This window comes from Mirounga leonina, unplaced genomic scaffold (genome assembly GCF_011800145.1).
Source record: "Mirounga leonina isolate KUSES-001 unplaced genomic scaffold, KU_Mleo_1.0 Mir_180, whole genome shotgun sequence".
NCBI classification, from domain to species: domain Eukaryota; kingdom Metazoa; phylum Chordata; class Mammalia; order Carnivora; family Phocidae; genus Mirounga; species Mirounga leonina.
This window is the reverse complement of record NW_023270469.1, coordinates 8,306,213-8,323,464: the sequence shown is the minus strand read 5'-3', so window position 1 is coordinate 8,323,464 and position 17,252 is coordinate 8,306,213. Positions and strand designations below refer to the sequence as shown.

The window sequence follows — 17,252 nt, the reverse complement described above, 5'->3', positions numbered from 1 at the left end:
TCAGGCAGGCAGGGTTTGTGTTGTAGGATGTGTGCCCCTAGATTGTTAATTAGGTGTTAATATCTTCCAGGGCCTTACATCTGAGGTCACTGCTCCTGTGTCTGAGTCCTCTCCCTTGACAGTACCTGTGATGCCCACAGCTGGTTTGAGTTTCCTGCCCAACACCTGGAACTGCTCCGCCCCTCCCCCTACTTAGTGTTAATTCTATCAGTGCTAACGGCTTTGTAATATTTCCCGTGGATGCTGGAAACAGAGGCACACTGAATCTTCCCCACTGGCTGACCCCTGCCCCAGCATGTTCCAAATGTTGCAAAAAGACCAAAAAAATAATAATAATAATAATAATAAAATCAAAACCAACCCTTCTGCTTAGCTCATTTATTGCCAATAATTTCATTAGGTGCCAGGAAAATCCCAAAATGCAGACACTGAACAACAACTTTACAGCGATTTTTAGTTGGAGGAAACAGAAGACTCAGCAATGGGCAGGTGAAGAGGGTCTCGACATTGGCGTCTGTGAACGGCAGCAGTAAGTCTGACCTTCTGGCAGGTGACTGAATGTGTGCTTTTAGCACAGATGCTCTTTACGGGAGCATCACTTTGTGTTAAATAATGAGCGCCGTACTTTTACCAAAACTCTTTTCTTCCCTTTTCCCCCCTAAATGCGTCATTTCTTTAAGTTGCCCCTTCAATAGTATCCTAGGGCTCACTGAAAATATGACTTCATATGGCATCATCAGGCTAGTTACCCTGCACCTGCTCTGCTATAATTAATTGATTAAATCAGCTCAGTAGTCGACCAGAGCCCACCGGAAGAAAAACAGTAGGCAGACCTTGTATGGAAAGGGGGTACGGATGGAAGTTGTGTGGGAGCATGACCTAAATAAGCAAACAACAACAAGCAATTAGGTAAGTCCGCATAATAAACACTTTAAGTGAAATTATTCTCCCCCCCTTTTTTTTCTCAGTGCCAACAAATACGTTGATGTAATTCGCTTAAGACATACTCATGGAACTTGTGATGGATGGGTCCGCTCCAGATCTGCATACAGGACAGCATTCTGTTCCTTGCTGCCGTGGGGGGTGGAGGATGTACTTTAAAAACTGAGTATTTAGAACCCCCGAGGGGCCTGAAATGAAGACAGTCAAGACCAGCCACTGTTCTCACTTGGGCTCTCTCAACAGAGGCACCAAGAATCCGGAACTTACAGTCTGTGTTTTCACATGTCCTTTGCATGACAGCACCTGATTCACCATTTCTGTTAAAATATTTTGATGGGCTCTGCAAGGGAAACACGATTATGACATATTTAATTTTATGTTTGAGTTAAATAGCCGTGCTAAGGCACCCACATTGACACAGGGCATCGGGAAATCATGCTCGAGTTTTATTTCTCTGGATGATTATGGGCAACATGGGAGGTCAAGTTATACAAAATAAAAACAAGATTTCTGAATACTTCTGCTGTTTTGTTTTGTTTTTTGTTTTTATCCCGGTTCATAAAACAATGAAGCCTTCCTTACATTTGTTTGGATTCATATTGGCATGGGTACAGCCAGGATAAAATATGTCCACTCAGCTAATTGTAAGACTAGAGAGAGAGAAAAAAAAAACAAAAACTGACGGGTACTTAGAACCCAGGAAGTACTATTTATACAAGTTCCATCAGCTTCTACCACAGGTGACAGGAAAGCTACACACAGGCCTCTCCCCTACGTATGCATCCCACCTGCCCTGCCCCAAGGCAGCTCTCTAAGGCTTGGTTGCATCCGGATGGGTCTTAGCCAATGTCAGGAACATCTGAAATGGGCAGAGCATAGACAAGAGCAGGCTAAGATCCACCACCACCTTGCAAAATAGGGTTTCAGCACACAAGAAGAGAGAACGTGTCTTGACAGCCAACTTTCAGTGTTGGTGCAACGCAGGGGCAGTTGTGTTAATCCAAGCTGAGGGACGGCCCCTCAGGTGGATTCCAAAGCCACCCTTGGTATTAGGGTCAAGCAACATCATCACTTATTTCCATGGCAAAGATGCTAACATCACACCACCCAGGGATGCTACCATGGAAAATTTTACACCAAATAGCAGTGTGCAGTTGTCTCCACGGACGTTCATATGAGAAGACCTTCCTTAGAAGGTACAATCTTGATAAATCATGCATCCGGGTAGATTTGTGTATGTTAAGCTGTAACATGCGCTGATGGAAAATGTTAGTCAGGATCAAGGGATGCTACAGAAAAGGAGAATTTAATCTTTTTTACGATACCGCTTAGGAGGGATATTTTGTAATATGCCCAAGAACCATAATATAATTTAGACGGTGTTTCTGAGAATAAATGAAAGGTAATTATACGGCTCCCCAAATGGTTTGTGGTTTAATTTTCATACTCTAGCTAGAAAATTGCCAGAAATAAGCCACAAAGCTATACGTAGTGGAAATGAGCAAGAGAGAAGAAGGCTAGCAGTTCTCCATTTTGGACTTTCACTACTAAAATCCCTTAGCCAAAGTGACTTTCTGAATATATACTAAGTAACTCTCCCAAGAGTATCAAGTATTGAACTTTTCATATGTCCGCTTATAATATCTAATATCACGGAGTAACTCAGAGGAATTGTCCTCCTCCCCCCAGATTCCCCATCTGACCAAATGCCGTTCTCTTCCTTGCTCTCACCTGTCAATCAAGTTCACAGATGAAATTTGATTTCTCTCCCACCAGTAACCTTATATGAAAAATTACCAGGAGGGTCAGGACCAGTGTGAACCTCGCCTTAAAAGTTCATTAACTCTTTGCTCAAAATGGATGGTTTCAATGTAACAAAACCTGCCAGTGGGCCTAGATCATCATATTTAATAGATGTTTTTCAAATTCCAATTATAAAGATAGAGACAAAAGAAAGGAATAAAAACAAGAGGAATAAAGTATTGTACTGCATGCACACACGTGGACACTCAAATTAATCCCGAAGGTATAACATCGAGTTAAAATCTATGTACGAGCCTATTCAGGAAAATGTTAATTTTATATAAAGCTAGGAAAGAAATCATAGTTAAATATTCACAGTCCAGTTATTCAAGCAGTGTGTAAAAGTAAGTCATCAGATACTACTTTTGAATAATGGGAGAAAATGGGGTTCTGGTTTCCAACATTCTTGGACTCAATGGATCCTTAAAGTGTTTCCTTTGCAAAGAGTAGCAGTTTGACAATGTGACTTTTGCCCCCCTCCTCAGGTTCTCTAGAAATCAAAAACAGTATTTCATGCAGATTTCTCAGCAAGCAATTTTTTTAATGACAAAGAAATCAAACTTTGTTCCGTTAGCCAATAAGAGGTAACAAGAATACATAAAGCAATGACACTAAATAATTATTGGTGTGCAAGTGTTGGACTAGCTTTCTAAATGAAGAGGTTTCATTATTAAATTCACCCTGGGATACCTACAATCGAAAACTCATTTAAATATCTTAATTTCTTTTTTTTTTTTTTTAGTAGATGAAAATCAGATATCTGCCCCGCACCCGCCTCCTGCGCTCTCCTGCTGCCTACAGTTGAGGTGGGAAGTGGTTCCAAAGTCACATTTGGATACAGAAATGGGGGACACACTGTGCTTTAAAATGACACCGGGGGTGCCTGGGTGGCTCAGTTGGTTAAGCGACTGCCTTCAGCTCGGGTCATGATCCCAGGGTCCTGGGATCGGGCTCCCTGCTCTGCGGGGAGCCTGCTTCTCCCTCTCCCACTCCCCCTGCTTGTGTTCCCTCTCTCGCTGTGTCTCTCTCTGTCAAATAAATAAATAAAATCTTTAAAAAAAATAAAAATAAAAAAAATAAATAAATAAAATGACACCGGATTTTCCAAATGTGAGTATGGAGTGAATTTCAAGAGGCTGACAATTAGGAATGTTTACGAGGCCCCGGTACAGCCAGCCAGGGACCACGGATGCCAGTTGACCAGGCTCACCCAAATGGTCTGACATTCAAGCAGAAGGACCAGCTCTGTGAGTGTCAAGAGGTTCATGCTGGTTAAGGCTAAAGATGTGGGCTTCCCTCAGACGAGATTAAGTACTCTGTACACCACACCTACATAATGAGATAAATACAGACACACATGCATGCTGGTCCCCCCAGGATCACCATCTGTGTTCCATGTGAAACCCAAGTACTCAAAGTACTAAAGCAACTTTTCACGCCTAAGGGCTTATCAGCATTCCTTGCTTGCTTGCTATCCCCCTCATCGAAAACTCATCGAAACAAGCACATGCAAATCAGAAATCAAGATGTACCTCTTTGACTTCGGGCAACAGCGTTTTTCACATCACTGATGCAGAGGATTCCCTTGGGTACCTGATTTAGTAAATATATTAAAATAAACAAAGGGTAATTAATAACCATGAAGAAGGTTTCAAGGACAGTTTGTTAAAGGCAGCCTAGCTATCTATGAAAAAAGGCAGAATTAGACCCAAAGAAGAGGGATTTAGCTCCGCTTGCTTTGGCATCCTGGCCTCAGACCTGCCAGAGGAGGGGTTCACATGGAAGAGAATGACATGGAACGCAAGGTCACCCCCTCTGACGACTGCTCCCACCCCGGGGAGGCTGAGATAGAGAAACTCATGGGCCTGGCAGCCTGGATCAGCTTTGAAGTTGTCCTCAGTTCAGAGAACCGAGTCATTCCAGGGTCACAGTAGGGAGGATCTGAAGGGTCTCTGATGGGCATCTCTCAAGTGGTCACAGACTGCCCATCCCTCAGAGAACCCAACTGGTCCAGCTGCCCCTGGGTCTTTACTGGGGCCCATTCTCTTCCATCTTCCCTCCTCCTCCTCTTCCCTCCTCCTCCGTTGTTCTGGTCTATTCTGCTGGTACCGCTGACCTTAATTGCAAATGTTCTCTTAACAAATAGGAACATTTAGATACCACCCTTTTATTTATTAACTTATTTATTAACTTCCTCTCCGTTTAAATTAGTAGCAGGGGATGCTTAGAACCATGATATGAAAATGAGGTTGCTCTAAAAAAAAAAAAAGTCTTTTTGCTTCACAGTGAATAACAAAGCACAGTAATTCAAAGTAGTTAGCTTTCTATGGTTCAAAAAACCCTTATTGCTATTAGCTGTACTAATGTAAGTGGCAAAATAATTATCATTTACTGTACGGAGTCCAATATTTTCCAGACAGCAGTTTAATAACAAAGCAGACCTGTCATTTCTCCCTATAGTTAGTCACACCATACAAGTTCAGACTGTCAAAATACATTTAAAATCTAATTTTAAAAATTCAACATGGTTACAGCAAATCTGTGTACAATAACTGTGATAAACTAGCAAGTCAATCTAATTTTTTTTCCCCGAGATGGATATTCACTTATTTTTCTTTAATCCCCCACACTGTTATTTGGATTACCTTATAATTGGTATGAACAAATCTACTATACACACACATATGCTGAAATCTGTAGGCAGCTGTAACTGCACGTAAAAATCTTTCTTGACTTAAATTTTCATTGAGCATAACTTTGCCACTTATTTTGAACGTCCTCTCTCTGGACGATATAACTCTGCATTAAAACACTTGGATAAACAAATTTGTACTCTTGTATCTGTCAGGGCTGCCCCAAATACATCATGTGCCTTCATTCACACCTCTTGTTAGAAATGCCTTGAAAACCTTATAGTACAGAATACTTTTCTTCATGTAATAGTATCCGTTAATCTTTGCTAAATATATTATTTCTATGCAAAAAAAGAAAAGAAAAAAGAAGGAAGGAAAGAAAGAAAAAAGGAAGAAACACACTTAAATTTTAAACCTGGAAGTGTTACCAGTATTATCAATTGTTCTCCATTTGAAGTTCAGATGGCTAATCTCTAAAAAACTAATAAATAAACAAAACCCCTTCCCATAGAAGGTTCTTCTTCTTCTTTTTAAATCTTTAGGAACAACAGATTCTTTTAGAAATGCAAGTGAATAGTTTAAAAGCTTAAGAGATTGTGGAAAGAATATTTTTGTAATTCCTTTGAGGCAGTGCAAACATATGTTAAGCTTCTGCAAGGGGTATTTACATGAGATCATATACTCGTGAGGCATTTTTCAATTTTGGAAAAATATTACAAAGCAATAATTGAACATAGGCCTTGCAAAATGCCCCTTTGCATTCCTGACTGTCTCATTGATAGTCTCTGTTATTTTTGGAGAAAAAGAATCAGGCCTCATTAAATGTGATATTTGGCATCTCGCCTATAATTTCATAAAGTAGATGTCCTTTTTAGATCATTGGTGTCATTTTCCCCAAGATGACCTCTACTCTTTGGCCATCCGGCAACCCATCCTGTTATCAAGGCATTTACTTTCAAAAGGGCGGGGGGAGGGGGGGAGAGATTCTGTTTGCACACCTGAATAGAGTCCAAAAGGCAATGCGGTTTCTCTGTTCTCATCAGCTTCACCCAGGCTAGTCATCAGGGAAGAGTGGTGGGGGCAAGGAGGTCTCACATGGGAAGGGGAGCAGAGGTTTTTGAGCTAGATAGCCATAGTGTAGTCCAAGCTATATGTCTGCCAGCACAGGGCCTCTAAAGGCTGGAGATATTTACCTAATGATTAAATAGTATTTTTAAATAGAGCAGTGATATTCCAAGGAAGATTTTAATAGATCTGGGTACCCATACAGTTCAGGGAGTTAACACGGACAGTGCACCCTGAAAACATGCTACGGAGAGATGGTCAGCTTGCATCTCTGCACTGACCCGCATCGCACCAAGTGGGCGAAGGTTTTATGGGCAGATCATTCTAAGATGGACATTTCAGACTAGGTTTGCTCATGCCTACGGAAATATGGAGTTGACAGGTTAACTCTGTCATGTGATCATTTTTATTTCATAACGTGGACACTGCAGATTGATCTTTTAATAGCTTCTCCCTCTACAATGGGTTACTTTAAAGGGCTCCATAAATAGGTAGGTAGATAGCAGATCATAGATAGATAGATAGATAGATAGATGGATAGATAGATGGCAGATGAAAGAATACGTTGCATTCATTGTTTGCAAATGGAAAGACTCAAATACCATCTTTCAACAGATTTAATCTTAGCATGATTATTACACATTTCCCCCCCTTCTATCAAAAAGGGTTTTAGTGTAATTTGACAGTGTAAAAGTGTCTCAGAGGCTAAGATCATTGTTTTAGTTTCAACATATTTATCTGCACATTAATGAATCCATCCGGAAGAAAAGAAAAAAGAGACCTAGTTCAGAAAGTGCAATGTTACTTGCCTCCGTGCTTGAGACTCTAAAAAAACTGAGGGTCCCAATAAGAAAAAGGCCCTACAGGGAATGGCTCCTTTCTGCCACTAGTAGTTTTAAAATCTGTCCTCCTAAAAACAGTTCCTGGGGCCCAAAATTGGATTAGAACTGTGTTAAAAATCTGAGAATGCAAGCAAGACCCTCATGCTGGAGCTGTTGTCGAAATCCTAATAAAGTTTGTTTGACTGGCTTTCCTTTACAATGAGCATCAAACTATACCACGGAAAACCCCAAACATATCCAGATTTCTATGAAGATCCGAAAATGCTATCTGGATTTCCTTCTTTCTTTTCTCTTCCCCCCACCCCACCTTCTCTAAGCAGAGCAGGAAAAACGATCTGAAAAATAGGCCGGAAAATTAATAGAGTAAAAATCAAATGATCTGGAGCAGCGGATGATCTTCAGGATCCTGGGGCGGCTCACGCGGGAGGGGTGAGGGTCCCAGGGTGAGGGGTGGAGCCTTTTAGGACTGAACCCCGCTCCCTCCCTCTCGGCACCCACCCAGGAGCGCAGCAGAACTGACAGTTTTGATGACCAAGGCGCTCCGCTTGGGCCAGGGCAGTCCTCTTGGAAAATTAAACCAAATTCCAGTACAAATCCGAGGCCGCTGCTGGGGCGTGGACGCCCGGTGGGCGCGGGGCACTGGGGCGCGCTCGGACTGGGGAGGGTCGCAGTTGGCGCCGCCCCCCCTCCGGGCGCCCGGAGGCGGTATCTTGGGTATCTCAGAGGGGAGCCCCGTGGCCGGTGTCCAGGAGCGTGCCGGCTTCCGGGGGCGCAGCCAAGGGCTTGGGGAGAGCAGGGATTGACTGCCCCGTGACCTCAGGCAGCGTCTGGGACCCGCCCCCACGGTTCCTGCCTTTTGTCCTTCCGCACCTGCCCCCGAGCAGCCAGGGACCCCCAGGGTGGGGAGCGCACCTGGCTCCACTCATCCCCAGCAGCTCGCGGGGGCAGCCTTGCCCAGGGCGAAGCCCCCCCCCCCCGCCCCCGCAGAGCAAGTGTATGCAGGGCCAGGGCCAGAACGGAGCATGTGTGGGGTGGGGGGCAAGGAAACGGAGAGATGGGCAGGCCTTCATCTCCTTCAAGTCCAGGTTTCAAGACCCTTGTCACCACCCTCTGCAGCCAGTGCTAAACATTCCAGAACCACGCGCTCTCGGGGCCCTGCTGGCCAGCCCTTTGCTCCAGCCCTGCCCTTCCCTGCACCTAAACTGGGGCAGAAGTGATTTAATGCGTCCAAGGCCTCAGCTTAGGCACTGCTTTCTGGCCCCAGGGCAGTGACCTCTAACTCTCCGATGGCCCTGGGCAACTAGGCATGGGAGAAAGAGGTGGTAAATATTACAGAGAGGGCACTGGAATGGGGCAAGGGTCAGGTGGTAAGAGGCCACAGCCCTGGAGCTCAGAACATGGGTATTGCATTTAGGAATCCTGGGGATCTCCGGGGTCTGCCAGTTGCCTGTCAGTCACCAGGCAAGCAGATCCTTTCTGGTGGGAGGTGGAGCCCTGGGACAGTCCTAGCTTTGATCCCTGGATTGGGATCCTAAGCCAAGGTTGGCTACTGTTAGCAGTACTCCCCCAGCCCTGCACACTGGCCTCTTCCTGTTCTCTGCTCCGCTGGCCTAGTTTGGAATCACCTACTGTCCCGGGATCCTCAGGCCTGCTTTCCTTCTGGAGAACGCCCCAAAGAAGGCCAGAAACCCACTTCTATGGGCTTCCAGAAGTGGATGAGGTCACATAGAACAGGGGCAAATCCTGGTTGCACAAGCAGATCTGCACTGCTGACGGGAGTTTTCAGCTCAGGATCCCCTTCACAACCATCCTTGGGGGTTCTCTCAGAAGAGCAGTTTTCAAGCCTCCCTGCCTGGTTCTGTAAGATTTCATGGCCTCTCCTATTCCCTAACTGAAAGAACCAACCACAAGGAAAAACCATGTTTTGGAATCTTAGCTGGGAAATGCTCAAGGTTGGTGATCAGAATATTTAGAGTAAATTCAGAATCTGAATCCCCTGCATGTAGCTCACACCCAGGCCTGGGCTGGGCGGGGGCTGAGGGGTGTTGGGGGTGAACACAGAACTATTTCCTCTCCTCCCCTCCTCTTCCCAAATGTCCACAAACACCCCTCCCTCATCCTCCCTTCCTGAATTAATGCCCCTTTCTAATCGTAACTGAAGATCCAAGAATCTGTGGAGAAGAGAGGAATGTGATTTTGCAATCCAAAGTCCTAATTATAGGGAAAAAATGTTATTTCACAAAAAGAAAGGAAAAGAGAATGAATTTTGTTGAACAAGGGTAGAGGTGCTCAGATGATTATGATTTGAGTAAGGGACTGTGCATTCCAGTCATAACCTCTCTGTGGAAAATGCGCTTTGTGAGTTTCTTAAAACTGTCCAACTCTGATGCAAATTCATATGAAGATCTGATTTCTGTGTGCTATCGATGTATCCTTTCTATCTCAGTCTTATTATAGCGGGCAAACTTATGGAAGACACACACACACACACACACACAAACACACATAAAGGGCTTTCGAACTTAAACAATAAAGACTATCCTGATGCCTAAAACCTATTGTGGGACCATATGAATATTGGCATAGCGGGTCTGACTGATCCAAAACGTCACTGCTATAAAATTGCAGATGGATATATTTCTAAATGCCCCCAAATTTAAGACATTAACAATTTCCCCAGATTTCTGAGTTTGGGTTTAAGCTCTAAAATTGTTTTCAAAAAGGAAACACATGTGGAGCGGATGGGAATGGAACGGACAGTCGAACCTCGTTTGTACCTGGTCCATGTATACGCCGGGCCTGCCTTTAGCCAGTGAGCAAGTGAAATTCAGACTGGCAACTGGGATTATCCCTGGGACTCTTGCCTTCAATGTCCTCCCCACCCTTCTCTCTTCCTCCCCTCATTTCTCACCGCCCACAGAGGGTGCAGAGAACAGGAGCCTGGGGTTTTGCTACGCCTTCGTGCAGAGCAATTTGATTTGCTTTGTTTTTTGTTTTGTCCCTCTCTAAAGGATAAAGATGTTCCCGCATTGTTGCAGGACTGTACTTCTTTATGCCCGGACAATCATGAGACAGCCTGGGGGACTGAAATTCTCTCACCCTGTCCCCTACCCCCGCTGGAGAAAAAGGGCTAGACAGAGCTGGGTTTGTTCAGGAGCTGGGGCGGAGCAAGGCTTAGAGAGAATTCCCCTTTTCTGGGGCTGTTTGATGTCTAGGGTTTGAAGATTTATATCAAAAGTGAGAAAAGCAGTGTTATCAGAAGGTGGGTTAAGACTCCTGGCTCTGTTTTTAAAACAAGTGCAAAAACAAACAAACAAATTCTGACTGGGGGGGTGGGCTGGACCCCGGACCACCTTCCATACAGATGGCCCCTCTACACCCTGCCTTGGACTTGGGGCATCTTTCAGATTTAGGATGAGCCAAGAGTGAGAACAAACTTCAGGTTTCTCTTATTTTCCTCAAAACCACAAGGAAGACACCGACTCCCAATTATTCATTCAGCATCCCAAGGAATAATCAGAAGCGGTGGAAATGAGAGCCTCTCCCTGTAGATAAATCTTCCCCTAAAAAAACCAAGACAGATCTTCTTAGGAAGGGGCAACGTGATTTTTAAAAAATCAAATGAAAGTAAATCGCAGTGGGGAGCCTTGCAAATCAGCCATCTAGAGCAGAGGAATCTGGCCTCTCATTCCACTCATGCGTGTTTACGTGAAAAGTAAGGCCAGGAGCCTGGCGCTGTGTTTTCCTGGCACAGAAGTCAGATGGCTGAAGGTTGTCACTCATGTATTTTAGCCTCCAACCTGCCTCAGTTAGGCTTTAACTACCGACAGGCAAAAAATAGAGACACCTGTGTGGCAAGCCGACTTTTAAAAATATTGATTGGCCTAGAAGACCGGAGGAGTACATTGTCTAAAGCCAAGAGTGTGTGAATACGGAAGTAAGTTGTCCTAAACAAAGCAACAGCAACATCAACAAAAAGCCTCCCAACGTACTCCACTCTGGCAACCTTTGTCAGAGGCAACTTGTTATCTAGACAGGGACGTGCTGGGGACACAGCTACGGAGGCAGCCGTGGCCCATGTTTGCGAGGGGGGCTGCCGCCTGGCCCTCTGTTCATCGTGTTGAGCAGGAAAGCTGGTGGTTTGGCGTAGGGGAGGGCCTCTACAAGAACAGAAGCATCTAGAATTGGTATTACCAAATAAAAACTATGGGGGTAAAGGGAGAAGGGAGGAAAGATCAGGGGCGTTAGAATCTTGCATTCCATAATAAAGAGAGTTATTTCAACACCAGCCTGTGTTGAAAGGGGGCCCAGGTGGCTATGGCATTGAGGTGGATAAACATGGTGTCTAGACATCATTTCCTCACCGAGAAGAAGGAAGAACCTCTGCCTGTTTTGATGTCGATCTATTAATGTGTCAGATACAGTGTGAAAAATTGTTACACATTTTTTTTTTTTTTTAACAAAAGAAAAGGTGCAAAAAGTAGGGAAACACAAGGGAGGTGATTTTGTGAATGGCCTGGGGCCAGAGTAGAGAAAAAAGCACACGGAGGGTGTGGTTTAACTAACTTTGTATTTGACCACACGCTGTTTTCATTTACAACTATGTCTGATAAATGAACACGTTTGGCATCACTGATAAATATAATACTATCCAGGGCCTACCAGAAAGCCAGGGTGCTGGGGCTCGGCTAAAGCTTCTGCCCATGGCATCTGCTTGGGGAAGGGGAGGCAAGTGTATTTTTCTTCTTAGTAAAATTATCTGCCAGAGAAACAACGAAGTGCGAAAAAGTACTATTTGGAGTGTGCGTGTCTACATATGTTTCAAAAACGCTAGCTGCTACCTTCTGGGAAACTTCTCTCCGTAGAAATGTACATATAGATCTCCTTTAAATTTCAGTGGATTTTAAAAACTAATCTTGCAGGTTGACAACAATGGCACCTACTTAGTTTCAAGCGCCGTGAGGCCAGAAGCACCCGTGTGCTTTCCTCTAGGTTGGCACAGAAAGACCCTCGGACCAGAGGCAGAGTTCATAGCACGGAGGTTATACCCCTACTACCCTTCCTCTCTAACGCAATCATTTTTCTGCAAGAAGGAGACTAAACGGAAGTCAGGGGCAGGGTGTGCTCTGAGGCTGCAAACAATAATAATGAATTTTTAATGTACAGTTCTCACAGAAATGTCTTTTTGTGAATACACTGTAAGTACACATTGCTGGGGCTTCCAAAATGTGGCGTGTCCCACTGATGGTTCCAACTTGCGAGTGGGCTCGGTTCTGTAATTGGAATGAAAGGAATTTTAACACTATTTAGACAAAGACTCAGATGCAGTGGAAAGGAAAAGCTAGATTTCCTTACAGAATTTATTTATTTTTTTAATTTAGAGACTTATTTCTACTAGGGGCACTTAGGCAGAATTTAGGATTTCTTTGTCAAAACAAAACAAAACAAAACAAAACAAAAAACAACACCCAAAACATACGTATTTGTGTTTGCCTCTCATACTACATTTCAAAGTTTTTAGTCATGGTTCTATCTAGAACTGCCTTTCACTAAGGAGTTAACCTTCTCTTAAAGCCAGTCACCCAAACCCCATTTTCTACAGCGCCTCTTTGCTTTCTCCTGTTTGGGGCCCAAACCCACTTATTATAGTGAACTGCCTTGTCGAGTCCTATCGAAATGCTTAAATGTGGCACAACTATTTTTCTCCCAAGTCCTGTTCCTCAGGAGGTGACTACAGTGAGTCCATCCTGAATGGCACTCTTATTTTCAGAATGTGTTTGCCTGAAAGCTTTTCATCTGATGCTGAGCTTTTTGCATAAATGATATATCTCCGTTTCTGCCCCTGGAGGGGGAAACTGCCTATCTCCTCGTTGGGATCAGAGAAAAAAAACCCAAACCTCAGAAGCAGAGAAGAGCTAACTTCGAGCGCATGGAAGTACGTTTACTATGAAGACTTTTGTTAAGCAAAATTACGTGTGGAGTCAGGAGTTCTATCCAAACTGGCACATAAAGGAAGGTCAAAATGCAGTGGGTATACACTGTCTTCGCGTTCTGTGAAAAGGGGAAGGAAGACAGGGTGATCAACTGCCCAGAACTCATCCGCGCCAAACACAACCTGTTTTCTTCAAAATAAGGCCTTCGTTCAGAGTTGCAGTATTATCTTAAAAAAACAACAAAACAAAACAAAAACAAAAAACACCAAACACAAAATAAAACGAAAGTCATCGTGTTTGGCTATATTTTCAAAACAGTGTTGGCTTTGTCTAACATTCTTTTAGCATTCTAGGGGAAGTTGATGAGGAGTGCAAACTGCATGAATTTGTAACATTAGTTGCATGAATTTATGTCATTTTAAAATAGGTCAACGCCGTTAGTGAAGGTAGCTCAAGACTTTCCAAGTCATCTTTGAAGCGAGCCTCTGATACACAGCCTGTTTGGGGCTAAGTACTGATCAGAGCACAGCCTTGATTCTATCAAGGCATTACTTTTTGCTGATATTTCTGGAGTTAAGGTGATCTGAAATCATCGTCAGCTTGTCTAAGTGGAGAGGCCCCCTCTGCTAAATACTCACAGTGAAATTTGATTTAGTAACACAGTTTTTAAACCCAGATATGTACTTGGGGTTATGTAAGTAAGGGATGGGTTTTTCTTTTTCCTATTTAAGACAAATGACCTTCAAAGTTAAAAACAAACAAACAATTTGATTTGTCCAAAGTGTTGATGTTAAGTTGGGTCAGGCCTTGCTAACAAGAAAATCATGGTGTATAAGGGAAGAAGGAAAAACAATCCATTTTAGCTAAAAGGCAAGAATTGTTTATCTTTACCATTAAATGCATATGTGCCCAAGCCACCTCCTGCCATGACTTCTTTGCTTGGCCCATTTCTCTCTAGATGGGCTTGCTGCTGGACCAGAAGCTGAGGACAATGCTGAGAAGGCCCTACTCTCTGGTTGGGATTTTTGTTTGTTTGTTTTCACCAGAGGGCAATGATGTCTCAACTCACTTGAAAACTGAAGACTTTGTTGAAGGGGGGGAGGGAGGGATGCATTTTGAGAGGTCATAATTTACATTTATATTAAATATTGCTAATTATTCAAACGGACTGGCCTCCCACCTCACAAAATAGCCTATGTTTCACCCTGACTTATTGCCTCCCTACACCTCCATTAATTCTTCCTGTGGAGAAAAGGATGCATTTTACACTTCTAATGCGGTTTTGGGCCCAGTTAAACTGTACACTAAGAAACTGAGCACAGAATCAAAAAAAAAAAAAAAATGCAGTTTATTATTGTAGATTATTCTTTCTCTTGATATAACCAGAATTGAAAATGAAAGAAAAGCACATAGGAACATCACGCGTGGTTAGTTAGTAACTCAAGATATAAAACAATTTTGCACAGCAAAATATGTAAAAGAAAAGTAACTGACAAGATTTTTTTATATTTATTGTGGTAAGATTTACTTTTCATTTTTTTTTTTTAAAGACAGGATGTCAGTCCCTGAAAATAACATTTACTGATTATTGCCTTTAAAACTGTGGATTTTTTTTAAGTTACAGAAAATCCAGTTCTGCACCACAATACAACTGTAAAAAAATCTGCATCATCTTAAAACTGTGCAGTAATGCCATTTTTATAACTGCATAAATTTTATTAGCGTTCTAAACAGTTTTGCAAATTTTTTTGTATTATATGCTTGCAGGTTATATCTTAGTGCAATTCAGTCCCAAATACTTTAAATTTGAAAAAAAAAACATACATTTTGAATGTAAAATACCCCTACAGATATAAACAGGGGTGTTTCCCCTTTAATACTTTGGTTTTCAATACAGTCAGTGGTATAGCAAAGACTACACATACCCAACTTATATTTAAGTTGCAAGCACATGCTGTATAAGCTACTTTTTTTTAAACAGTCCCCTTGCAAACTCTACCCCCCTTAACATCACAACAGTAAACAATTTAGTGCATCAATCTTTTAAAAAATCTACAGCTAAACAGACCTAACTCTTTCAAATTTATCTATAACATTCCTTTATCTGTAGCATACATTTTAACTGGGCTAACAGATTATAAAAACTAGAATTAAATTATATACTAGAAACCCATAGCATTCCACATTTGACAATGACCAAAAGCCAAAAAAAAAAAAATAATAAAAATAAAACAAACCAAAAATAACGGGGCAGATTTCTTTTTTTCTTAAAAAATAAATTTTAGACTGCTTTCCGCAACAGCACAATTTTAGTCCCCAAAGTGGGGGGTCATTCTTATTAAAAAGAAAACATTAAGAGTTCTTTTAATGTTTGCCATGTTAAATTTTTAACCCATTCTGGCATCTTTGACAAGGAATGCCTTCAGTGCATTTACAATGGGAGGCTGAAGTTCTCAGTAACTCAAAGCAGTTTTGGAGCAGATGCAAACTTTCATGGGAAGAAGGCTCTAGGGTGGCACTTTTTTGTTCTGAACTCAAAAAAGTCATGAGGCAATTAAAACAAAAGTATGAATGCCATGCCATAAGTCGTCGAACGTCCATTTCCAAGCCAAAAGGAAAAAAAAAGAAAAAAAATAATTATACCATACATGTCCAGCATGCAGGCTTTTTTATTAATATAATGTCTCTTTTCCATAAAGTCTTTGAAACAGTTATAGTTCATTGTTGCTAAGACAAAGTAGCAAGCATAATAATGCATGAGATGAGAATGAGTTTTTTAATGGCAGACTAAACTCTCAGATTTGGCATGATAAGGCCAAAACTCACAAGTCACACCCAGAAGGTTGATGCAGGCTTGATTGTGGCAGGTTCATGAGGATTTTTTTTCTCTAGTTTAGCATAACAATGCTAAAAAACCCGATGGTACTCAGCGCGCTGCAAGTCTATAACATTTCACATTTTTTTTCCTTTGCAAGCTCAATCTCACATGAAGAACTCAGGAGGAGGAAAAAAAACTTAGCTTTTTTTTTTTTTTTCTTTTATCTCTGAGGAGATGGGTGAAGAGGGCATGAGGGTGGAGGCTGGGAAATAGGGCAACACAGCAAGCTCCAAAAAGTAAAATTAAAAAAAAAATCCAAACAAAATAAAACACACACACACAGAAAATGAACACCAGCTCATGAACTGAAGAAGAAAAAAAAAACACTGTGAATGATGCAGGCTTCAAAGTGATCATGAAGAACTCTGCTGAGATCTTTGAACATTGTGTGTGTGGGGGGGGCGTAAATAAAAACAAGCTAGCAAGTTATGGAGAATTTCAGATTGGCAATCCATGAGCCAGACATCCACTCCCTCCCCATTTAAAAACAGCCACCACCACCGCCAACTGGGAGCAGGGTGTGTGTTGGGTGTGTGTGTTGTGTGTGCGTGCGCGCGCGCGCGCGTGTTTGTGTGTGTGTGTGTGTGCAGGGGCATCGGGCACTCTCCGCAGGGGAGGGGGCGAGGTGGCGGCGAGCACGGCTCTGGAACTAGCAAGCCCACACCCGAGTCGGACCCCCACGGAGCACTTATCAAGGTGGCGAGCTGGGATCGCGTGTCAGACTCACATGAAAAACTCGGGAGAGGACGGGTTGTCGCTGCTGGAGCCGTTTTCTCGGAAGCCGCTGCTCACCAACTTCTCGTATTTCTCCTTGTACGCGTCCCTCTCGCGCACCAGCCTGGAGATCTCCTGCTTGAGGTGGTCGACCTGCTGCAGCAGCTGGTTCTTCTCGGACTCCAGGACGTGTCTCTGCTGCACCCTCTTGAAGCGGCAGGACTGGGCATAGCCGCGGTTTTTCAGGGTCCGCCTCTTCTGCTTCAGCCGGATCACCTCCTCCTTGCTGACCCCGCGCAGCTGCCGGTTCAGCTCGCGCACCGACATGGTCACCAGCTGCTCGTCGGAGAAGCGGTCGTCGAAGTGCAGGCCGCCGGCGGCGTGGTGCGGGTGTAGGGCGCCCCCCGCCCCCGCCGCGCCCCCGCCGCCGCCGCCGCCGCCG

The 17,252-nt window shown here is 43.4% G+C and overlaps 2 protein-coding genes across 3 annotated transcripts in view; both read right to left on the bottom strand.

Moving 5' to 3' along the window:
- Nucleotides 1-366: 366 nt before the first annotated feature.
- The window catches only part of CDYL2 (chromodomain Y like 2), a 1,015,850-nt gene continuing 998,964 nt past the window's right edge, over nt 367-17,252 (bottom strand). For both annotated transcript variants that reach the window (XR_004682909.1, XR_004682908.1), the window contains exons 5-6: nt 4,278-4,338; nt 367-1,282 (exon numbers count right to left, since the gene is read on the bottom strand). The gene's annotated coding sequence lies outside the window, so the exon portion shown is untranslated. The remainder of the gene's footprint in view (nt 1,283-4,277; nt 4,339-17,252) is intronic.
- The window catches only part of MAF (MAF bZIP transcription factor), a 14,083-nt gene continuing 2,171 nt past the window's right edge, over nt 5,341-17,252 (bottom strand). Inside the window, exons 2-3 of the mRNA XM_035025302.1 lie at nt 16,824-17,252; nt 5,341-12,558 (exon numbers count right to left, since the gene is read on the bottom strand). The exon at nt 16,824-17,252 is cut by the window's right edge and continues 18 nt beyond it. Of these exons, the coding sequence (XP_034881193.1) occupies nt 12,441-12,558; nt 16,824-17,252 (547 nt within the window). The 3' untranslated portion in view covers nt 5,341-12,440. The remainder of the gene's footprint in view (nt 12,559-16,823) is intronic.